Source organism: Tinamus guttatus, unplaced genomic scaffold, assembly GCF_059628265.1.
Source record: "Tinamus guttatus ecotype Peru unplaced genomic scaffold, ASM5962826v1 Tinamus_guttatus_pri_ptg000451l, whole genome shotgun sequence".
NCBI classification, from domain to species: Eukaryota; Metazoa; Chordata; class Aves; order Tinamiformes; family Tinamidae; genus Tinamus; species Tinamus guttatus.
This window is the reverse complement of record NW_028288985.1, coordinates 1,446,768-1,462,143: the sequence shown is the minus strand read 5'-3', so window position 1 is coordinate 1,462,143 and position 15,376 is coordinate 1,446,768. Positions and strand designations below refer to the sequence as shown.

The 15,376-nt window shown below is 34.9% G+C and overlaps 1 protein-coding gene across 9 annotated transcripts in view; it reads left to right on the top strand.

Moving 5' to 3' along the window:
* The first annotated feature begins 1,304 nt into the window (after positions 1-1,304).
* ERC2 (ELKS/RAB6-interacting/CAST family member 2) overlaps positions 1,305-15,376 on the top strand; it is a 412,632-nt gene continuing 398,560 nt past the window's right edge. For 8 of the 9 annotated variants that reach the window (XR_015913795.1, XR_015913794.1, XR_015913793.1 and 5 more), the window contains exon 1: positions 1,305-2,119. Coding sequence is in view for 1 of the 9 variants with exons in the window: in XM_088532042.1 (XP_088388168.1) it covers positions 1,463-2,119 (657 nt within the window). In the remaining 8 variants the exon portion in view is untranslated. The remainder of the gene's footprint in view (positions 2,120-15,376) is intronic. The other variant, XR_015913796.1, reaches the window with a different exon arrangement.

Genomic DNA, 15,376 nt, shown 5'->3' with positions numbered 1-15,376 from the left:
GTTTAATGCTAACAATTTTTGTAAGGATTTAGTTTACCAGAGATTATTAATAAAACCAGTATTAAAACTTTCTTCTCTCTGCTCCTACTCGACACTTCTTCAGAACAATTGTAGAACAGATGTTTTATAGCACTGGGAAATAATGTATCTAGAGATAATGAGAATGCCTTGAGGGAATGGTTAAAGATTACAGAATTCAACTGAATCCAACTTTTGCTCTTCCTCTAATTACCTTCAAAATGGTATTTGATCTGATTAATCACCACTGATTTAATTAATTTCACTCATCTCTGGAAATAGTCAGACTTGTTTTAAAAAAAAATCAAGAGGCCTAATTCCTAGAGTTCAATATATTTGTTAATATTTATGCTATGTAATTGTAATAAACTCATTCAAAACTTGGTGAATACTTGATAATAATATTGAAGAGTTGTATAACAGGAAGAACATCAGATCCAAATTTATGTTTTTCTGTTTGGTTAAATAAACTGCAGGGTAGATCTACCAAAGTCATAATATGATATCCAAAAGAAACAAAATAATCATTTTTTGAAATGAAAACCTGGTTTATTTATTATGTAGCCTTCTCCTGAGAAGTGGAATGACAACAAATATTAGCAAGCTCGTATTTCATTAAGCAAATCATATTGTATTGTATTACTATATTTACCTAGAAGGAAATATTCAAATTAACTTATTTAATTGTTGATTTATCGTACTAAAATATGCTTCTAATGATTAAAACTGAACTAACAGAAACAGTTGGTTTCTTCCCTCCTTTTTATTATCCAAAAACCTCTTTATTAATTCAAGCATTAGTTCCAGTGCCCTCTCTCAATGATTAGAGGGATGGGGAGAGAGAGCTGGTGAATTACTACTTTCACTCTGTATTTTTGAAAATGTAATTTCTTGTTTTAGCTAAGTCTCAATGTAGACGACGACAATTTTTTTCTTTGGATAATTCCATGTTTTCAGTCATTTAAATCTATTAACGTATGTTGGCTAAAATATATTTTTGGGACCCATGTGGTTCTTAAGTTTGTTTGGCTGAGTCAAAGTGTTAAGATATTTTCTAGTAGGAAAGAAATGTTCAGTCTTTCCTCTGAATGAAATAAATCTTATTTTTTTTTTTAACTAGTCATCCTAAATGTAGAACAGAATATAAATGTGATTTTAAAAGTAATTACTATAAGACTTGGGGTACTTCTTTCCTCCTGATATATGCTAGTTTATTCACTATAAACATGTTTTCTAAGATAAAGGGGAAGAGGTTTTTTTTTAATCTATGTGTATATATATTTTTCTCTCTCCTAGGTTTTCTGAATTTGGAGGAAAAATAGATTTTTGCCCACAGGAAGAATGCAGTGAAACTGCCAATATTTCTAGCTGGAATTATAGATTTGATATTCAACTTTAGTGTTACTTAATTTCTTATTACGTAGTACCTCAAAGCAGAAGAAAAATGTATGGAAGTGCAAGAACAATCAGTAACTTAGAAGGAAGCCCCTCCAGGTCTCCTCGTTTGCCAAGATCTCCTCGCCTGGGCCACAGGAGAACAAATAGTGGAGGAGGAGGAGGAACAGGTAAGACGCTCTCAATGGAGAACATCCAGTCCCTTAATGCAGCCTATGCAACATCTGGACCAATGTATCTGAGCGACCATGAAGGTGTAGCTTCTACTACTTTCCCAAAGGGCACAATGACTCTTGGAAGGGCTACAAATCGAGCTGTATATGGTGGTCGAGTCACAGCTATGGGGAGCAGTCCTAATATTGCTTCAGCTGGACTTTCCCACACAGATGTCCTTTCTTATACTGATCAGCATGGAGGCCTGACAACATCTTCACACCATCATCACCATCAGGTTCCTTCGATGCTGAGACAGGTTAGAGATAGTACAATGTTAGACCTTCAGGCTCAGCTTAAAGACCTACAGAGGGAGAATGATCTTCTCAGAAAAGAACTAGATATTAAGGACAGCAAGCTGGGATCCTCCATGAATAGCATCAAAACTTTCTGGAGTCCTGAGCTAAAGAAAGAGAGAGTATTGAGGAAAGAAGAAGCAGCCAGAATGTCAGTTCTTAAAGAGCAAATGAGAGTTTCCCATGAAGAAAATCAGGTAAGTAGAGCTGAAAGTTTCTTTCTATTGATTTACAGATGAGCACTTGATATTTCACTTGTGATACTGTGTCCTGTGCTAGAACAAGTCTGACAATAGCAACAAGAATTGTATGTCTTGGTTCCTCTGCCTCTGGCCTCTAACAGGAGGAAAGCACTAATAAGAATCTAGATGTCGATTATAATTTCCTTGATACAGCACTCTTGCACAAAATAGCTGAGAAAAATTATTGTTTGTTACTACCTGCTTTCTTGTTTCTGAGTCTTTCTCTAGTGATTTTAACAGTGACAATCAAACACATTCTGCAACCTTTTCTGAAGAGGTAAATGAATCACGCCTGCAAATGCATAAATGAAGATACACAGGCTTTTGTATGTGCTACATAGGGATTTACCTGCCTTGTTTTCCCGAAAGCTAAAAGAACATATGCTATTAAATTCCCCAATATAACTCTTTAGAATTGTGTGCTTCAGAATGAGGTTGTGTTTTCATCTTTTTTGATGTCCTGTGTATTAGAAAATGATTGTCTTATAAATTCGCTTTTCAAGTACTTTTTTTCATGATTTAATTACTAATATTTTCTTTCCTAAAGCTATGAAAAGATTTAACTCATTTAATCTGAATGAATAATGCTATAAGGGCAAACTTTATGAGACCCTATGCTATTTCACAAATCTATATAAAAAACAGTGGCATAGATAAAAATTCTCACATTGCAGGCTCCACGTCCTTTTTGTTTGGTGATAATATTGTAAAGCTACTCTGCTTTTAGATGTAGCTTTCCTCTGACAAAAACACAGTCCTATGTTTCTCGCACTTACAAATCCCCAATCTGAATTTCTTCACTGCCTGGCAGCCAGGAACAATTAAAATTACTAATTTCTTTCTATTGAGTTTTTAGCCACCAGTCCTTCTCACCAAATTTTCCAGTTCTTAACTGTTTAGCTACATGACATACCTGTGAAAGTAACGTATGCTCAGTCTTGATTAATATTGGTTATTCTAGTGGAAAACTGACTGAGAAAGCAGGAATCCAGTCCGGTGAATTAATATTGTTTGTGTATAATTCAGGTATCCAAACTGATAATACTAGGAATCAAAGACATGTTTGGAGAAGGTTCTGCTGTTTTCAAGAGCCCTGTTGGTGAATTCCTAATCTGAGATGCTGGTGTCGCTTAACAGAAGAGGAAATATTGTAAATACAGACTCTTTAGGCTTGCAAATACAAAGCAGAAGTCAAGATGAACTTCATATAAACATAGATTAAGTTCCATTTTTATGTTGCTCTTTAAGTTATAACTGAGATAACATATATAAAGCTTAGTTTGTATCACATTAGAGAACAGTGGATTCTGCGTGAGATAACAATCACTGTTTAATCAAAAGGTAGGCCTATTCATCAATGAACTCTCCTTATGAAATACTAACACAACAGTGAGTGGGAGTTGATGCAGATAAAGTAGGTGATGTGCTTTCTGCTTCTATGTCAGAAGATTTTTTCATTAATCTGACCTGCTACTTTTTCCATTGATGATTTTCCTTTGAGGTATCAAATTCAGGCAAACTGGATCTGCCCATTGTAATGTCTCTGAACTTTTACGGTTTAGAATGGGTACAATGCAAAATTAAAAATGAATTACTTTGGAAAACACATCATTTCTGCTTCAGAATGAACCACTGATTTTCAGGGGCTGGAAGGAGACTGGGTAAAGGCCAAAAGGAAGAAATGACAACGTCATTGCAATTCCTGGAGAAGTAGAGGAAGAAACTAGCTGAGCAATGAAATATTTGTAAATATTTAAAGAAAACAAATCACAGTCAACGTAGATTTGTCAAGAATAAAATGTCAAACTAATCTATTTTTTGTGTGTGACAGAAAAACGAGCTTTATGCAAAATGCCTATGCAGTAGTCACATATGTTAAAGTTAGGAAAAGTGTTTGGTATGTCTCCCTTAGCCTTCTGAGCAAGCCAGTGGGAAGCATATGAGATGAAATTGCTATTACATGGATGCATATACGTTTGGAAGACTTTACTGAGTGTAATTATCAATGATTCATGGCGCAGTTAGAATGATGATGCCTGTAGGGATCTGTCCTGTGTTTGAGGTTTTTATCGTTGACCTGAATGATGGATGTGTGTTTTATTCCCAGATGACATCAAGCTGGGGAGGGCTAAAAACATCCTAGGAAATAGGTTTATAATTGAAAATGATTTTGACAAATTAGAGAAATTGTCTGGAAAAGTAGGAAATGTTTTAACAGAAAATTGGTAGAAATCAAAGCTGCCATTTAGAAGAGACTCTAACAGAGATAATATTTATTATGGACAGTGACTTAGATATTCCAGATTTTCATTTAAAAATTATTTTGCTTTTGCAGATGTATGCTTTGTTCTTAGATTTTTATAACCCAAAGTTACATTAGTAGTCTTGTCTTTGCTTCTCTTAATCTTTGTGTCATGGTTTTTCATGACACGATTAATATTGTTTTTAAAATGGACTGAGTATATACAGAGGGGCAGGGAATACTTTAAGCTTTTTCTTTTAACAGTGTTTTTTTTTCTTGGAGTCATCCGTTTACCATGTCTCAAACAGAAATTTTGTGTACTTTTTCCAGATAGATTGCTATTCTTGCTAACCTTATTTGAACATGTTACATAGCAGCATAATAGAAAGCTTGCCTGATGATCAGAAAGTTAGGAGGAGGAAAGAACTGAGAGGATGCCAAAAATCCTTCAACACCACTAATTTCCAGAATTGTTGCATGCCTGTTGAAATAGATTGAGAACTGGCTTATCCATTTAGATAACACAATATATCAGAGCTTATCAGTTAACATGCAGCTTTTGTGACATTGCAGTAATTGATATGTTTTAAAATAATTTCTAAAGCAGAAAGTAACAAATAGTTTACCTGCTTATAAATGTCATTATTTAATCTGACACAATAATACAAGAATGAATTGCTGCAGACAACAAACAGTGGCTCTTGTTCAATCATGATATGGTTACTTGATGTTATTGAATGTAGATGGTGAGAATGGTGAGGTGTTTTTTTTTTTTTTTTTTTTTTTTTTCCCCCTTCTTCTTCCCCTTACAGGAAACAAGGTAACTTTAATTTGCTTAATATGTTGTTTGAAAACATACCATAAATTTTAATCTCTTGAAGTTTTGCTTCTGACACTGCAGGAGTTTGCGTCTGATAATGAGATCAAGAGAAAGGATAAAAAGGATAGTGAACAGTTACTTTGAGAGCACAAAAGGTTTGAATATAAACTTGTTCCTTGAAATAATGATCCCGGTGAATATGAATAACTCATAGATGCCCAATATGAATAACTCATAGGTGCTGTGATTAACGGAATAGAGGAGAAAAAATATAATAACTAGTGGATAAGTGTATGCATATTTATAACATCAGAATTGTGAGTAGTTACTCACATGTTATTTGATGTGTTCCCTTCCTCCCCCCAGTCCTTGATTCATAGCAAGTTTTTAAGTAGAACTATAAAATAATATACATCAGGAAATATTCTGGAATGCTGTTTTCCTTCTCTGCATGAATTAACTAAAATGTCTAGGGAAACCTTGTTCAGACTAATATATACATTCTTGTAAATTACTATTTACAAGACCATATACCTATTTTGCTGTTTTTATGTGTTGTCCATCATACATTATATGCCATTTACATTATTATTATTCTATGTAAAAGGAAAGGCAAGAGAGGGATATATATCTATATATACACACTTCAGTGTGCTGTAGGTTTATCTGGGAACTAGTCAGTGGAGAAACATAGTAACAAAAAATATCCAAAACTTCTAACATCCTGTAGTAGAGCTCAGTCCTTTTTTAACTTTTTCCATGCATTTGGAAGCATTACCTGCTTCCAAATTGGACTCTTCCTTGATCAGACACTGCTGGCATCTTCTAAATGCAAGTCACAGGAAGTTGAAGTGTTGTCTTCTTACGCAGTCTGTCTGCGAGCTTTTAGGCATGTATTCTTCAGTTTTTGGGAAATGTTTCGTTTATTGCCATTAAATTTCTAGACGCTTGATTCTCATGGAATACACATGGATTTATTAACAATTAGAATTCCAGTGTAGTTCTAGATAGATTATATTTTGATCATTTTTATTTCTATCCTTCATGTACAGCAAAGTGTACATTTGATTAGCCATAGGAAAGGTATTGTCCTTTAAAACCAAGCAGAGAGGGCATAAATGTCTCTGTCTCGTCTCTGTGTACATATGAGCAATACCACAAATGCGGAAAGTGATTATGATTATTAATGGAGTACAAGGTTACGTACAGAAAATAAAGCTGGGAACAGAGAAGGGCACATGTCCTGTTCATGCTTTAATAGGATTTCTGAGATGTGTTAGCACATTAAAAATAACTTAAAACAAATAAAGAAATCGTATTAACTAAAAGGTGTGTGTGTGTATATGTTTACTAAGTTTATTGAAAATGATCAGTTTAAATATTTTCAATTCAGCTTTGTAACATAGTATTTATGAAGAAAGAAAGTTTCAGTTAAGATATTTTTTAATATATTTTCACAATGTTCAATCGCCTTTTTTGTTTTTTAGTATATTGTTGCTTCCTGCTTTTTTAATTTTTTTGTTTTTAATACCTCTATTAAGAGCTGCACGCTACGTGCTTACTTCTGGCTTTAGCCTTATTTTGGATGATATTTTTGTTATTTTCTTCATTTAAATTTATTTTCACTGGCAATTTAGGTAAGTGCAAGATTTTTTTTTTTTTTTAATATGATGCAAAGTACTTAAACATTTAAATGTGGAATAGTGGAAACATTAATTATAGAGTAGAATCATAGAATGCTTAAGGTTGGAAGGGACCTCTAGAGATCATCTAGTCCAACCCTCCTACACACGCAGGGTCACCTAGAGCACGTGGCACAGGACCGTGTCCAAGTGGGTTTTGAAGATCTCCAGAGAAGGAGACTCCACAACCTCTCTTGGCAGCCTGTTCCAGTGCTCTGTCACCCTCACTGTTAAGAAATTAGAACTTCAATATTTGAAGAAGACAAACTAAGTCAAAAATTAAAACATGGTTCTATCAAATAGGAGTGGGCTGAAATAGCAGGACTGTTCTTCTTAGAATTGACAGCATATGGTGGGGATGGTGGGAAACCAGAGTAAATAAACTATGCCAGTGTAGATTGGCTTTTGTGCTGCAGTTAGCGATGTTGGAGGGAAGGACGTTCACCACCGAGGGAGTAAGTGAGGAGGTGGGGGGTGGGCATGATAATGCTATAGCTCTCAAGGGAACTGTTGAGGAAACATCAGTGCTAAAGGTGTTATGGTTTGAGGGAATGTAAAATGTGATCTTTTTAGTATTTTTAAACAGAATTTTTAAATCTAAAGAAAGGCTGGGGAAAACCTGAGCTAGAGAAAGAGCAAGGAAGGAAATGTTTCCTTGTAAGTGGGCAAGTGCTTGCTTACTTTTGACTGAAACCTTTTGGTGGTATTATGATTTAGATAATATATGTGTACACATTATATGACATAAATTATTACTTTTGTATAATAATTATACCATATGTTAACAATCATTGGAAAATGAATTTTTTGTATTTTTATGTGATATAAAGGAAGGTCCAAGAAATATAAGTGTAGGTTTATTTAGTTTTTCCCCAGTGTTTGAGAGAGGAGTGCATAAAACAGTTTTTCTTTTACACTGGGTTTCTGTGGGGTTATTAGACTGTGTGTACAACTCTGTCAGATGGAGGAGCACTATTATTGGAGCATAGAAGATGCTTTATTCAGAATGTCAATTAGAATTTGATTTTAAAAGGTGCACAAAAAGTGATTTAAGGAAACTTTAAAGAATATGAACAAATTTTCTGCTTTGGCCAGTAAAATCCGAATCTTTTGTGTAGTATTTTTTTTAAATGTTGTTACTCATCTCAATTTTGCTAATAAAGAGCTAATGTAAAAATATTTACAGGTTGTTTAAGTGCATCTTTAAACCATTACATGTTTAAATCTCATGAACAGAGGTGCTTTCTCACAGGTGTCATAGATAATATATCAAACATTAATCTTGGTGAATCTTTTCCACTAATTTTGATGGAGCCTGCAGCATTTTATTTATTTATTTATTTCTCTGTTAGCCTTTGTGAACTTCTTTCCTTCCTGCCTTCAGACCCTTCTAGTCTAGAGGCCTTCTAGTTAATTTGGAAAAAATGCTAGAATGATTCTCTTCAGAATTTTTCATCATCTGATGTGGGGGAGATAGTGGGAAGGAAGTACCGAAAAATGAGTCACTCCTTTCTCATTATGCATTTTTAGCCTTTACTATTTCAGACATTGTCCCTCAGTTTGGTCTTTTCATTTTGATTTTTTTTTAGGGTTGTTCCTGCTTTATCTGCCAGGCGGTTGACAGTGTCATATTCAATTACTCATATTCACTGCAACAAGGAGTTCTACCTTCTGGGCTATTAAAAAAAAAAAAAAAAAAAAAAAAAAAAAAAAAACCTTTCTGGGTATCCTGTAAAGCATTATATTTATTTTACATATGTATATGATTTAAAGATAAGCCTGCCCACTACGTTCTTAACCCATCTCTTTTTTCCATTATGTCTCTGAGCTCAAGGTGCTGTCTTTTTGCCAAAAAAACCATTGCTCAACCAGTTAGAGGGTCATTTGAGTTGGAGGGTGAGGGGACTCCCAGGAGCTCTTGGTGTATTTTTGGCTCAAATTTTATTGTCTGTAGGGGAAACAAGTAATTCCAAGTTTTGTAATTTTAGAATATTTGGCCTGTGGGGTGAAGAAATTGTATTTCCTTTTCAAATCTCCTTAAGCATCTGCCACAGTGTAGTTAGCTCTCTTACTTTCTGCACTGAAGATGATAGACAAAACTAACAACCACATGTGAGATGATGACAGTAGACTTCACATGAAGTGCTCTTTGAATCCTGAAGGGAAGGTAGTCAATGATATTGTTGCCAAAAGGAAAATCCTGAGGCAAATTAATATAAATATTTCAGTCTTAGTGATTTAGAGAACACCAAGGTATTGTAAGGTAATCTCTATTCCGATTCTGTGTATAGCTGCATGAGAAAGTAAGGTTCCCACACCATAGAATCAGAGAATGCTTAAGGTTGGAAAGGACCTCTAGAGATCATCTAGTCCAACCTCCTGTACACGCAGGGTCACCTAGAGCATGTGGCACAGGACTGCGTCCAAGCGGGTTTTGAAGATCTCCAGAGAAGGAGACTCCACAACCTCTCTGGGCAGCCTGTTCCAGTGCTCTGTCACCCTCACTGTTAAGAAATTTTTCCTTAAGTTCCTGTGGAACTTTTGATGCTTCAGTTTCTGGCCTTTTCCTCTAGTTCTGTCGGTGGCCACCACTGAAAAGAGGCCAGCACCATCCTCCTCACCGCCTCCCTTGAGGTACTTATAGACACTGATCAGGTCCCCTCTCAGCCTTCTCTTCTCCAGGCTGAACAGGCCCAGCTCCCTCAGCCTCTCCTCATAGGGCAGATGTTCCAGGCCCCTGATCATCCTTGTAGCCCTGCGCTGGACTCTCTCCAGCAGCTCCACATCCCTCTTGTACTGTGGATCCCAGGACTGGACACAGTACTCTAGATGTGAATGTGATAGAGGAAAAGCAGAGGTCAGCAGAAACAAGAGAAAGCATAACACGAAGATATATTAAGATACAAGTATAAGGTATATTAAGATAAGGTATATTAAGATATACCTTCAGAGGAGTAATAAGCCCTGAATAATGTTGAATTATTGCATAGACAGAAACTTCCTAAATTGGAGTTCAGTAGGCTATTCTTATTGCAGAGTCTTTGTTTGAATGAAAGAAAACACATGGGAAGAGAGAGGGGGAGTAATTTTGTGGAAAAAAATTAAAAAGTTTGTGGGGAAGGGAAAAAAAGCGGGGAAATAATATTTTCCACGTATGTATTTTAGTTTACAACATCAGTTTACAAATGATGTAATGTCTTCTTAAATTTGCTGGTGGAGAGTCTGAAAGAATAGTCGCTGACAGTGAATTGTTTTTCTCTGTGTGATATTAATTCCAAATATCTAATGATTACAGTTAAAGAGCAAAATTGTTAGCTAGTTAAGTGAAAAAATGTCTAAATATCACAGTTTTCTATTTATGTTAGATGTAGTTGAAGGTGGAGGTGAAATAGCTGTTTACTATAAAATCCTAGTTGACCAAGCCATTAATCAAAAGTTTGAATATGTGCTTGAGAAGCTGCATTTGAAATGAATAGGTCTGTGATAGAAACCAAGTGCTTTATTTAGGGATAATTTAAAAAAAAAAAAAAAGCTTTGTTTGATCATGCTACATTTCTCTCTGTTTAAAGTTTCTACTGTTCTTTGCATGATAGAAGCTAACTTGCATCTTGGCCTTTCCCGCTTACTCATCCGTATGCAGTTTAGTTGCATGGAAACCAAAATTACTAGTTATTTACAATTGTTCTTTATTCTGTGTCCAAAAATTGTATTTCTTCTGGTGGCACAGTGGAAAAAGCACCTGCTGGTCAAGAGAGGTCTCTGGAATATGGAAAATATATTACTTTAACATATTTTAAATATTTATCCTGAGTTTGATGTTAACATAAGTACTTTTAGGAAAACTATATTGTGTTATTTTTTCATGAATAGTATGAAAGATTGAACCATTTTACCTTGCTGGGCTGATGCCATTCAGAAATCTGAAGCTCTTTCCACAAAACTTGTGCCTGGAAAGGCCTTCTGTTGTGTACCAGTATATGTTTTCTTAGAAGGCTTCTGATACCGCTCAGAACTGACAGGGATTTGGTGTGTTTTTCAATCTTTGATTAGCAACATTTTCTTAGAAGGTCATTCAGTCTTTTCTGGACCGTGTATGCTTGGAATGTGGATGTGACTGATCTTTATAATTGCATAAATATACACTAATACTCCAGTACTTTGTTTACTTTAGAAAGATGCGTGTTTGTCTGAAGATATTCCAGTGAAGTTAGAGATGAGAGGCCAGGGAATTATAGAGCAGAAAGCACAAAAATTACTTAAGAAAGCAAAAGTAGGCATTCTTCATCCTGCTCAGACAATTCATCCCCTGAAGAGGAAGAGCTGTCGGAATGAGAATTGGAGCAATTAGACAAGACTACTCATGGTAGGTTTTTCCACCTGAATACTCTGCCTTTATGGTTGCCTTGAGGACTGCAGGAAGAGCAAGCAGTACCAGTTTGGCAAAGCTCAAGAAAAAATATTTTAATATCTCCAGAGAAGTGTGTTATTTTCTTAAGTGGATATAGAGATATAAGTGTATATGTAGATCTAACTAAAGCACAGATGGAAACTACTCTGTTAATAAAAAGCCTAGGTCAGGTAGCTTGGTCATTATGCCTTTTAGAGCTCATGAAAATATTACAGAAATCAGGGCTTCACCATGTAGACAAGCGGTACAACTGATAACTAAACAATGAATGGTGTATCAGAAGGAAAATTTTGTGCATGTATATGAAAATAGGAGCATATTTTATCATATTTGCTTCAACTATAATGTCTCTTTTAAATATTTGTGTCACAGTGGTCTCAGAAGAACAAAAATGTTGATCCAACTGAAAATATCTGAAAATATACAGTTCCAAAATCTTCCTCAGATGTGTTCAGGAGAATAATTTTATTTTGTTGTATGAGATAGAATCTACTTTTACGGTGGATATCCCAGAATTTTATTTTGGAAAAAAAAATACTGAGGTGAAATATATTTAAAAAAAATCCTATTTTTATTAAATTACCATGAATTTTATGGCAAACTCTGATACATAGCATAGTATTAATACTTCAGATGTTGTACCACATATCAATTAGAAAAACAATTGGGAAGTGGTTTGATAATCCTCTATGTGGATCAAATTGATTATTTTTTTTTTCTTTTTCTCCTCGCTTTCTTCCTAATGTGTTTTAAACATGCTAGTTTTGGAGAGCGATGTTCTTGCTCAGTCTGGCATTGTTTATTTTGGAAACTTTGTCTCAGTTCTCTTACGGGGCATTTTCATCTTTATATTCTTATATTTGTATTCTGAAGAAGGCCTCTTAGAAGCTCAGGACATTACTCTGTTGGTCATCCATCAGGAATGAATGTTTCATCTTCTAAAATTCTGTTTAGAGAATGTGTCATGTATTTACTTTGAATTCTACTTCCAGTGGTTTAGGACTATACCTACCCCCTGATTTAACAGTCAAACATGAAGGTATATGAGCTTTCATGAACACCTGGAAGTTCATGTCATCTGACCTTTGCTGTCTCACTTATTTTTGTTTTCTCCTTGGTCTTTTCCTGCCATCTTCTTTTTGCAGGTGTAGTTCTTTGACTCTTATTGGAAGGGTGGTAGTGCATTTGAAAGACAGTGCTTTACTTATTAATTTATTGCAACTTTAATTTTGTGCCAGACAGACAGTCTCATAATTTCTTCATCTTTTCCATTCCTCTCTGAGAGTTTGTCCCTGCAGTTTTATGGTAGCTCTCACTAGAGTTTGTGTGGCAGCATAATATGCCTTTTCAGGAACAAAATATTTCTAATTTTTCCTGGGTTAATTTTCAGCAAGATCCATTCTCTGTTTGTTCACACCTAGTTGTGTGAAAAGTAGTGCTGGTGTAAAGCAGGTGGAGGTTGAGTAATCAATACAAAGAGATGAAGGTAGCACCTCAACTTTTGGCAGCAGCTCAGGTTTTGCTTCTGAATCTCCTTACTGCTGAGGCTTGACTGCATTTCTCACCTAAAATTTTTCTTAAAAGAAAACTTTAATGTCTGCACTACAACATAGTCTTTGTTTCTGACAGGCCCAAATGGGTACAAAGAATAATATTCAGACTGCTTAATTTATTTTATATTTGATTACCTCCTGAGAAGATGGTAAAATCTATTTGAAGATATACCAAAATTCTTGCTAGACTGTAATGTGCAAAACAATTTGGCGTTGAATGAAATTGTCTTTTGTATGTCAATAGTGCTCTTAGCTTTGGGATCTTCTCTGATGTTTGCACTGAACACTTTATTTTCAAATGCCTTTAAGGACTTTTTTTTTTTTTTTTTTTTTTTTTATACTAACTGGACATCACCTGAAGTATTTTTGAAGTTTTTTTTCATTGACTTGAATGAGATCATTCTTTCTGTATGCCATGTACATATTTCTTTGTGCATATATATATTTAAATCCTGATTTAATAGTATCTACAAGTATCTTTCCAGCTTTTAAGATTTATTTTCCCTATATATTACACAAAAACTAAGAAATAACCTGCTTTTGATAAAGAATAGTCTTAACAAATGAGAAATTCTGAAGTATGTGGAAACAAACAGTTTTTCATACAAAATTAGTGAACATTTTTTATGAAGTGTGTATACTCTTCCTCTCATGCATTGCTTGATTCATTTTTCCCCAGATGGTAGAATATTCTGGAAAGCACTTGCCAGACTTTTCTGCTGTTGTTTTTAATTCAGCTAGCAAAATGCCATGGGAGGACTGTATACGATCAAAAAGAGTGAGTCAGTCTGTTTAAACTCCTTATTTAAACCATTTACACTTTTTACATGTTCAGTATTATCTTGCTGTATTCTGTTTACGATTACATAGTTATAGCCATGCATTTTCTTCCCTTTCAAATTGAGCCATGGAGCGTTTTTTTTTTCCCCCTAGATACACAAGTTTGAGCATTTAATTACTAACAAAATAGGTGAATTTCCTCTCTATTGACACTTTGAACCAGCAACCTTTCTTTCTGTTTTACTGCACAGAGACCTGAATAGTTTAGTTCAGAGGAGGAGATAAGGAAATACCTGTTACTGAGGAGTTACATATCAAAGAGTATAAATAAATAAATAAAGCTCTGCTGTGCTTAAAAATAATTAAAAAAAAAGTTAAGCAATTAAGTTAGCAGTTAAGGAAACAGCATCATAAGTAAAGATGTAAGATAATTTAGTGTTTAATTAAAGATGCTAATTGCAAAATACAAAATACATATTTTAAACAGACTGTATCGTTTGTAGTTCAGGAAATTACACTGAAAAATCTACTTAGACTACAGTGAACTCAAAACAAACGAAATAAAAAATAGATGGGAATGAAGAGAGGCAGCAGTACCTTTGGCAATCTATGCAATAAGCCTGGGTAAACACGTAAACAATAACAGTTTTCTTCACCACATGCAGGTAGGTAATTGCACACACTTCTGCAGTTCCCATAATCCTGTTTACCAGATTGTCAGACAGGAATCTTAAGGAAAAATAGAACAGTTCAAGATCAGTGCTTTATGGAACAAAGTAAGCATCCTTACGTATGTAGGAGTTATTCATGTTTCAGACCAAAAGCTTGATGAGCTATTTCTTCAGTGAAATTTAGAAGTATTCAAGAAATTAGGCCCCAGTTTAACAAGATACATAAACACATGATTTGAGTGGGAGTACTTGAGTTTTAAAACTCTGTCTACAGAGGCCTATATATTTGGACATTGTTTCAGATTGCTAATTTTTGTATATGAAGCAAGTCTCCTGACTCATATGACTTCTATCATTTTTTCCATCGTATGGCATTTTTCTTATTTTTTTTTATGCTTCAGCAGTCTGCTTTTCAGATGAAATAGTATCCAAGCAGTGAGTTAAGTAATTCATAACATAATCACACAGGTTTCTGTACTGCTATTCAATTTTAGTTTATATTTTCCTTTAAGTTGAGCAAAAGATGAATGATACAGGAAATTAAATGATATAGGCTTTAACGTTTCCTTTGGAATATGGAGTGTACCAGTTCTGTGTACCTATATTGTTAAAATAATTAAATTGAAATAATTAAATTGTTGCTGTGCATAATATATATGAAATAAGCGACTTGGATAGCATCTGCATTTCTCAGGATTGTGGTGGCTTAGTTACATAAATAAAGTCAAGGACTAGGAAAGCTCATGCCCTGTTATGAAGGAGTGTTAGGTCCGGTTTTCGAATCGACAGAGAAAGAGGCAAGCACCATCGATATTTTGTGCTTTTAAGAATAGGAGAAAGATAATAACTATTACCAGCTAGCTGGGGTCCGGGCTTTCCCACGCTGGGGTCACACCACGGACCCCGACTACTTCGGTCGTCCCTCTTTTATACCGTTTTCACCCCAAAAATGTTCCCCCTCCCGTTTCTCTGTTCTACTTTCATGTTAATGTTATCTATATTTTATTGCTAACTAGGACATCTGGACAGGCAGCCCCTCCATGCGGAACCTCCTGA